This window comes from Vipera ursinii (assembly GCF_947247035.1).
Source record: "Vipera ursinii genome assembly, chromosome: 7".
Taxonomy (NCBI): domain Eukaryota; kingdom Metazoa; phylum Chordata; class Lepidosauria; order Squamata; family Viperidae; genus Vipera; species Vipera ursinii.
This window is the reverse complement of record NC_139521.1, coordinates 26,628,181-26,637,798: the sequence shown is the minus strand read 5'-3', so window position 1 is coordinate 26,637,798 and position 9,618 is coordinate 26,628,181. Positions and strand designations below refer to the sequence as shown.

General features: G+C 43.9%; 1 protein-coding gene across 1 annotated transcript; it reads left to right on the top strand.

Moving 5' to 3' along the window:
- Nucleotides 1–4,706: 4,706 nt before the first annotated feature.
- HAND2 (heart and neural crest derivatives expressed 2) lies at nt 4,707–8,637 on the top strand (the record flags this gene model as incomplete). The annotated part of the gene is made up of 2 exons (XM_083367994.1): nt 4,707–5,285; nt 8,539–8,637. The coding sequence occupies 2 exons, from the start codon at nt 4,707–4,709 to the stop codon at nt 8,635–8,637; spliced, it is 678 nt and encodes a 225-aa protein (XP_083224120.1).
- Between the last annotated feature and the right edge of the window lie 981 nt (nt 8,638–9,618).

Sequence of the window (9,618 nt, the reverse complement as noted above, 5' to 3'; positions counted from 1 at the left end):
GCTTCCCTAGATGGAAGCTCTTGGTCCGCTCAGGGGATTTACTTCCAAGCAGATCTGAACAGAACGCCAGCAATATACCGCGAAGAAAGTGCCTGAGCTCTGCGGGACGTTGATTTAATGTCGATTTACTAAATAAGTGAACTGAGCATCTGTCTCTTTTTTACTTCGTAAAAAAACATTAATTTATAGGAGCATGGAAGGAGCCCAAAACAATCATTTAAAACAGAGGATAACCTTTTTCCCTTCTTCTTCCAATCCTGCATATTACATTCAAACGGGATGAATCTTTCAAGTCCTTCTTGATTAATAAGGGGTGATAATAAGAATTTGCCTAGATGGCTCTTGATGGGAGAAGTAAGGAAAGTTCAGGACGACGGGAGGAAGAAAAGGCCGAATTGCTCTGCAGTATAGAGTTAGGCAAGCTGTCACTCCGGAAAGCCGAAGGGCTCAGATCCAGCAGCTACCTCGCTCAGAGATGAGAAAAAGGCCGCTTGCTGGTGCTGCGTCAGGCGAGTGCGAGGTTCTTTTCCGCTCCGCTTCTCCTCTCCTCTGTCAGCGGGTCTGATGATCCTTCGCTCCGTTGTTTCTGGCCCGGACTTTTTCTCGGAAATTCCGAAGCAGCAGCCGCAGCAGTTTGCCGGGAAAATGTCTCAAGAGCCGCGTTTGCTTCGGAAAAAGCAAGTCCCTGTACCCGCATTGCTGCGTTAATAGCCAGGTTAACTGGTGTCGTCTGATTAAACACAATGTTTTGAAAACCAACTGCTGCTTTATTCCTTTCGCATCAGAGAGGTCGTTTCAAAGTTTAGCGACTAGCAATGCAAAGGCTAAAGTAAAGGTGTTTAATTTAAAAGGAAATTAATCCCGGCTCCTCCTCAACAACCTGATCTGGTGTTATGGCAAGAAATCCCGCCACCTTTCCCTTAAATGCAGTGGGGCTGCACATATTCGTTGCGGGTAAACACTCCTGTGTAGAGAACCGCTCTCCTTCCAAAGAACCATGCTAGGATCCGGGTGTAAATTGTCTTAATGCCTCAACCGGAAAATCGGGATCAAGCCAAATGCTTGGATTTAACCGAATTGCGAATTGCCGGTGGGGGCTCCAAATGGCTTCCTTGCGTTTACAGCTCTCCTGACAGTCATCTGCCATACTAAGGGCAAGTCAAGCTCGCTCAGAAACCAGGGCAAAGCCCTCAGGTACCTGTAAATAATTAAGATTGCGCCGTCCTTTCCCTCCTTAATGAGACTTAAAGCCAACAGAGATTCCAGATTTAAACAGGGGCGTGTTGCTATTTAAACAGGGACTATGGGTGCTATTGACTGGCTTTATATGGGGCAAATTTAGCATTTTCCCATTTGCTGTCAGAGTTGGTTGTTTATTTTCATTAAACTCTCCATTTCTACATGAAGACTCTCCTGCATTCACACCTGTGAAAAGACATTCATTTCAGATTGACTTGTTTGGCCAAAAGAGATAATGACAGTTGCAGGGTAAAGTTTATGCCATCTTTTTTCCTCATTTCAGCCTCAGTCCTAGCCTTCATCTATCTGGCCTTGGGAGAATCTGCTCCTCTTCTGGGATTTCAGTAGAAATGGGAAGGCTTTCCTTTGGATCTCTGTGCAGTGAAAAGCAAAGGCCTGACACACACACACACTGCTTTTCTCCTATTGAGCCAAAGATTACAATGTAGGCATTAGTAGCAGTGGAAGCTTGGAGTTAGATTTAGCCACCATTTAAAATGAATCAGTGAAGTAAATGGGACTTTTTCCCACCTTGATTCAGTGAGTTCTCTGTGAATGAGATTCAGAAGTTGAAATTCATTTAATTTTGAATCTAGTGAATGAGTGGCAATCTTAATCTAATCCCGAATTAACAGCAAGGCTTCTCTTGCGGGCAGAAAACGTGTAGCTTACTCTAAGAATGCTTACTTAGCACCTCTAAGAATACTTACTTGGGAGTAAGTCCCACAGCTAGAAATGAGCCCTACCACAGTCCACTTTAAGGTTTGCAGCTATCATATTTTGTCTCACTTTGGCTGTGACCCCTTGAGGAGTGGGTAGCAGCAAGATCAAACAGCAATCTTGAAATAAAACAGGGTCCCCATATTGCAAAACCCAGAGTTGGAGTGGAAAGACCTCTTCTGTTTTGGCTGGATATTTGTTTGTTTCCTCCTGCTGCTGCTGCTGCTTTCTGATGGACCAGAGCCCATACAATTTTTTTATGTATTCCTCCCCTTCTTTCCATTTTCAGGTCACAGGTAAGCTGTAATTTTCTTTTCAGGATTTTTTCTCTAAGCAACAAATAGCAAGAAACTTTTATTCTTGTACAGTTCTATGACTATGGTCAGAAAGCATTAAGCCCATATGCTGGGTAAAGCAACAGGAAAAAAATGATCACAGGGACTGTGATCTAAACTATTTCAACCTTGCTCTTCTTCCCAAGAGTGCAGGTGAGAAAAAAAATATTTCCCCCACCTATTAATCCTGCCTTAGGGACAAGGCTAGATTTGCCTAGGTTCAAATATCTAGTCTGTGCATGAAATGAACTTTTCTCTTCCCCCCCTATGTTCAACATTTTATATGCACAAAAATTACATATGTATATTATTTTTTATCAAGACTTTGTTACCTATCATACTTCAGAAAATTCAAGCCATGAAAGCCAGCTGGGTGCATTCTCTCTCAGCCCAACCCTTCTCTATGGTGGTTGTTGTGGGGAAAATAGGAGGAAGGTGTGTTAGATACGTTCACTGCCTTGAATTATTTGTAAAAATAGTAAAATGCATGCATTTTTAGCCTAACACTTCTGTTAGGTCAAACATGTTTTCCTCATGTTTTGGCCACACTAATAGTAACAGTCATAAAGTAGCTGTTTGGATGTGTCTTGTATTGTTAAATACAAAAAATACAAGCATATGCTGATTTATTTTTTTAGCACAACTGTAAAAATTAAGACCTTGAGGTGCTGTTGAAAAGATTCAATTACTTACCCAGGCTAAATGAAGAGACAGCTGATTTCAGGTGGGGATACAGACTGACCAAAAATCCTGGGGGGGGGGGAGTATTAAGATTAAAATCATTTTAGGCAAGAAAGGCATTAATTCATGGCTCAGGTCAGCCTTTTGAACAATGGACTGTTTCCTTAATGTCAGACCCGGTTCTCCCCTTTTTAGAGCATACAATGCCTGCTTTTCTCTCTCTCTCCCCCCCCCCCCATTTCCTTTCTTCTTTCCTCTTGTTTTGGGGAGGAATATATATATATTACATATATGATTAACACCAAGCAGGCATCATTTTATATCAAAGGAATCTTATGCAGACCTATATAATGGAATAATGTGGCTTGCAAAAAGAGACTCATTAATAAAATTTTCAGGCTGTTGTGGACCTGTAGCCAGATCCATTCTCATTATACTCCAAATCTTGTTTTCTTTCTGAACTGTGGAGAGCTTTACATTTAAGTGACAATAAATGACAATGTAAATGGCTTGTCTCAGCATCAAATATTCTTTCTTCATCTTTGTCAATGTAATTATCTGTATAATAATTTAACCAGTTTTAACTATAGGTATACTTTTATATCAACCATGCAATATTATTGTATTCTGTATATTCATTGGTTGGCAATATATATACTTACATCATAATATCATATAATAATATATCTGAACTGAGACAGTCAAACCTCTTCCTAGTTTTATTGCCAATCCATTTTAATAGGTACGATTTGCCGCCAAAATACAGGGCAGGCACGAAGATACTTACAGGAAAGCATTGTTAAGTACTTGCATTAATCTCTGAATTCTGAGGGGGGATGGGCAGAGACTTTTCCTGGTTTGTTTTAATTATATTACGGATAGGAACGGCACCCAGTCCTAAAAGAGAAGCTGAACAATTAGCAGCGCGAAGATCAAAAAACGTTTTATGGCTCAGAACAAAATGCCCCGCCCCGGTCTGCAGTGATTGGGCTAAAGAGCCTCTGACGACATATATTAACCCGAACTGCCCTAAAGATGTAGCTGTACCCGGAGATCAAGCTGGGAAAATCGACCAGTGCGTTGCGCAGCTCCAAGTCTGCTATCTAAGCGCGGTGCTCTGTTTCCTCCTCTCCTTCTTTCTTCCCTCTTTCGCCCTTTTTCAAGACCATCCTTATCACTCTTCTCAGCGGGTTCCACGTCGGAGCAGGAAGACCGCCGGATTTCCTCTCCTCCCCCGAAGACAGACTGGCTGGGTTTTGTACTCCCGGGAGCTGAGTGAGAGAAACTAAAACCCAAGAGGAGAACTGCTCACACTTAAATCGTAGGAGACGCGATTCTCATCCAGGCGGCCGGCCTGGGAAGCAGGGCGGCAGAAGAGAGGGAGACGTGGGGAAATTAGAAAAAAAATGCAGGTGTAAGTAAACCCGCCCGCTCTATTGCTGTTTTGTTCGACAACAACTCGGAAGACGCTAAGGGAGGACAGCCAATCCATTTGGAGGGGGGGCTGCTTTCCTTACCAATTCTGCAGCGGGCGGTCGCTTCCAAGGTTAAGCCCCCTCCCGCCCCATATGAGTGCGGCGGTGGGGACTGATCCTGCCCTGTCGGCGCCCAGGGGACTTGGCAGCGCCTGCCCGATGGCGACGAGCTGGTGCTAAGGCGGGGGTTTTCACGGGAGCGGAGATCCAGGGCAGCGGATCCGGGGTGGCGAGCGGCCGCGGAAGGCCGGCGGCGATGAGTTTAGTAGGTGGCTTCCCCCACCATTCGGTGGTCCACCATGACGGCTACCCCTTCGCCGCCGCAGCCGCAGCCGCCGCCGCCGCCGCCGCCAGCCGCTGCAGCCATGAGGAGAACCCCTATTTCCACGGCTGGTTGATCAGCAGCCACCCTTCGGAGATGTCTCCGCCCGACTATAGCATGGCGCTCTCGTACAGCCCCGAGTACGCCAACGGAGCGCCAGGCCTGGAGCATCCCCACCACTACGTGGGCGGCGTGGCTCCCCCTGGTAGTGGCGGCGGGCCGCCGGGCTTGGGAGGCGGCCCCCGACCGGTCAAACGGCGTGGCACGGCCAACCGCAAGGAGCGGCGCAGGACTCAGAGCATCAACAGCGCCTTCGCCGAGCTGCGCGAGTGCATCCCCAACGTCCCGGCCGACACCAAGCTCTCCAAGATCAAGACGCTGCGTTTGGCCACCAGCTACATCGCCTACCTCATGGACCTCCTGGCCAAGGACGACGCCAATGGCGAGGCCGAGGCCTTCAAGGCTGAGATCAAGAAGACCGACCTCAAAGAGGACAAGAGGAAGAAGGAGCTGGTCAGTGTCCCCCTAGGGCCCGGGAGGGAAGCGGGTGGGAAAGGCGAGGCTCACAGGCCAGCAACGCCGAACCCTCTGTGCTTAGGCCAGCCCTTTCCCTTCGGATGGGCGGCTGAAAGACGTTGCTCAGAAGCTGAGCGGGCCGCGCTTCTTAGCTGCATCCGGCTAAGTCCGCCCTTAATCGATGGAAAATTAGGGACCAACCGGAGGGCGGTGGAAAAGATACTGAGTTTCGGGTAATACAACAAAAGCCCGGGTCGTTTTTTAGACAGGCCTCCCCTGTGGACCCAGGAGGGAGGCTCCTTTCCTTTTCTCTCAAATGTGCTTGGAGCGAGGCTTGCTTGAGGGCCGGGCCCCAGCGCGGTGTCCCCTTATCCCAAGCCAAGCTCATGGAGCCTAAACGAGTAGGGAAGAATTTGACCCCGGTCAAAGCTGGCTGTAGGGTACAGAGGCAATGATTTGGGGTCGAATATTAATATTAACCCAGGTTGAATTAAATATTCTCACTTAAATATTTGAGAATATTCTCAATTAAATTAAATATTCTCGATTTGAAGTAATTTGTATTTCGAATTTTGTATAAATACTGTATAATTTTTTCTGGAGTTCAGAGCTGGGTAAATGAGAGGCCCTTGGATAGGAGAACATGCCTACCTATGTGTGAATTGCATTCCTGTGGCTGATTGGAAATGGTCCTCAGATACAGTCATATATTCCTATATAATAAAACATTCATCTTCCTTTATTCCTAAGGAAAACTTTTTTAAAATGAGAAAAATAGAGAGAGCAGCCCTTTTGCTTCCCTTCTGACCAGGTTTGAGGATTTGCTGTGTAACTCTAACACAGGTCCATGGGGCATGGGGACAAATATTTCTCCAGACGACACTGCGGACCTGCAAAATTAAGCAAGGATCCACAAATAGGCTAAAGGATTTTGTAGAAACTGTCTTGGGAGTCAATATCTTTACAAAGTTGACCCTGAATGAAACCCCTCAGAATGTTCTCAGCAATCATATGCAGACGGATCTACCAAGAACTCCTTTTAAAAAAATCACTAGTTTTAGGAGAACATTATTTTGCTCATTCATCTTGCTTCAGCTCTCCAACGTTGGAAAAGTTTTCACTCCAGTTAAAATCCAAGTGTTTAGTTTTTGCTCAGATGTGGGTTGGCTTGGAAAAGATCCTAATTTAGGTTTGAGGATGAAACCATCAGTTTGCAACCCTCCAGTTACAAGTTTCCCATCACAATCCACATTTTGACTTTAAATTGTTAATTAAAGCACAAGACCATCCCCTGAATTTATAGATGTCTCAGGGAAGGAATATAATTTGGGAAGAGGAAGAGAGGATGGGGGACACCTTCAGTTGTTATGCCTGCAATAACAACTGCCTGGCAAACCCAGAGGAACTGGAATAGTTTGACTCTAAATTTCAGGCAGCATTGCAGTTTCAGATTTACCCACCCCCCACCCCTACAAGCACCAGTGAGCATCCTTTGTCACTACATAAACATGCAAACTGCAAATTATTTATTATTATTCAACCTGGTAACCTCCAGATAGCTACAAATTTAATCATCCTCAGCAGAAGGCACAACACAGCTGGCTGACACCATCCTGGGGAATCATGTACAACTGGACATTAACTGAAATCTCCAAAAGCTGCACTTGGCTCACACTGTTTGGTGCTTTCTACTCAATTTTTTTCAGATAATATCCAAGTCTGGCTGCATTTTTGCCTGCATTCGTATAGTAAACTAAATGGTGGGGTTAGAATTAAAATGGGCGTGCAACTTTATTTCAAACTAGCTACAGCTTATATAACATAGCTTATATAGAAGCTTCCTCTTCTATCAACACTTCCATGTTTCTTGATTTCTTGCAAGGTAAAAGCAACAGAAAAAGCTTGACTATAAGCAGGTTTCCCCAACAATCTCCATTATTTTCTTTCGTATTTGGGATACTATTTATGGAAATAAACATTGTCAGGTTTTAGATGCATCCCTAACCAGACCAGAAGAATTAAGGTTACTGACAAGCCTGACAATCATTTTGAAGTTATAGTTTGGGAAAGGGTGAAGATAAAGAAATAAATAAATTCCAAATTGGAATTTCATTTCAAGCAGGCATGCTAACCCATGAAATTGATGGAATATATCCATATATAAACTTACAGCAGCTGGAGCATGCAGTGGATTGGGGCCTCAAAAATTCACATTCACTTGAAAAAATTCACTGGAAAAATTAATGGCATTTGGATTGAAATATCTCCCCTATAAAATATGTGTCCAATTTTGGAGATAAATATATGATTTAATTTTTGAAGGCTGGAACCTTTTTGAACAGTGCCAAATCTTCTTGTGAGGCTATAGTTAGAATAAAAAATACCAGTCAGTTTAATATTTGCTCTTTAACTGGCATAGGGTGGATTCTGGTGGAAATATATTTCCCTGGACTTGCTATCCTCCCAAGGGGGGGGGGGGCGGGATACTTTATCAATATTTGAGGTAGCCCATTTAACAATCAAGCTGGATTTTAGCATGTGCATATCAGAGACTTCAATTTTTCTTGCAGATATGGTGCAGACAATATATAGCTGAGGGGCAAAATGATGAATCTGGGGCTGGTCTATGTTACAGCATGTTTACTAAGAGGCAATTAAGATGACCCTATGATCATCAGAGGCAATTTTTTTATTTGGGATTTAAATAAAGATTTTAAATAGGTATGCCCATGATTCACCCAGAAAGGAATGTTAAAATTGTTAAAATATGGATTACATTGCAGTGTTTTGTTCTAATTTGTGATCAGGCCGGTCTGGAAGACGTAAAGCTGAATGGGTATCCCATAAATTCAGAAGGGAGAGTAAGGTTTCTTTGACCGCAGTTCCCTTGCTTTGCACCTAGATGCTTTGAGATCCAGCCCGCTTGCAAAGTAACCCCAGCATGAATCTACAAAGAAGTAAATGCCTGTTGAAATAAACAGCGCTTGCTTCCTTGCCTCCGACATGTGGATAACTACGATTGCAACTTTAATTACTTTGTGAACTGCTGGTGCCTGCGAGTAAACCGGCTTGTGAAAAGTAAAACACTGAATCTGATTTTCAGGTTTTCTGTTCCGCGGCCAGGTCTGACGGTCAGTCCCACAGAACACTCCCCCCCCCAAAGGGTACGGATGGGAGGTGGTGATCCAGAAATGAGAGGAAGGAAAGATAATGGCTTTGTCTCTCCTCTTCACTCCCCTTTTTCAAACAGAATGAGATCTTGAAAAGCACAGTGAGCAGCAACGACAAGAAAACCAAGGGAAGGACTGGCTGGCCCCAGCACGTTTGGGCTCTGGAACTCAAGCAGTGAAAGCGAGCATGAAGAGTGGAGAACTCGTCCCTTCTGGGACTCTGGACCTTCCAAGCGAGGTTGCTGAGCTGAGGACCTTCCCTTCTTGCCCTTGTTTTGGGATCTTATGGTTTATTTATGTGCAATTTCCCTCCCCTAGTCTTTCTTCTTAAAAAAAATGTGGATCCTGGAAGAAAAGCATTCCATACTGAAGTAAATGAAGAGGAAAACTCAACCGCGGTAAGAAGAAATGGTGGTCCCCCCTTCTATAGTGATGAATGCTACCTTGCTGTATAGAACCCAGGGAACGAAAGGAAATCAAAATCAAAAATGAAGGCATTAAGATGTAATATGAAGTGTATACCTTTAATACCTGCTCTGTTTTGAATGATTGTGGACGATAACTCTAACCCAAAGCAGTTGCTTCCCCTGGTTCCCTGCCCCAGGTTTCCTATCTTACCCGAGGTAGGACTTCAGGATTGTAAGAGTTCTCCCTCCCCTCCCCTCCCCTCCTCTCCACCCACCAGTGAAGAAAAGAGTGTCCAGCAGTTCTTTGTTAATCTGCACTTCAGTCCTAAAAGAAGCAAAGCAAAAATTAAAATTAAGCAAACTACAATCCGTGCTGTTGAATAATTAATATTGAGAGGCCCAAATGCTGTAAGTATTCCTTGGATCGCTAAGTGTATTTTTTAAGAAAAGTTAAACACAAGACTTACATTTTATAACCTGAAAGGCTTTAAAACCAAACTCAAAGTCCTTTAAAAAATATCTAGAAATAAACCAAAGAGGTTGTTGGTTAAAGTAAACCTAAAAATACAATTCGATTATGAAGACAATATATAAAAATCGATCCTTTGTACGACTAGCTATAACCTGGAACCCTCTAAGATTCACAGCCTAGTAAAGGTACTTAAGAACAGCTTGCAGTTTTGTCTAGTTGTTTTTTAAAACAAGTTTAAACAAGTTGTCTAGTTGTTTTTATTTGGGAAAAGAACGGAGGTT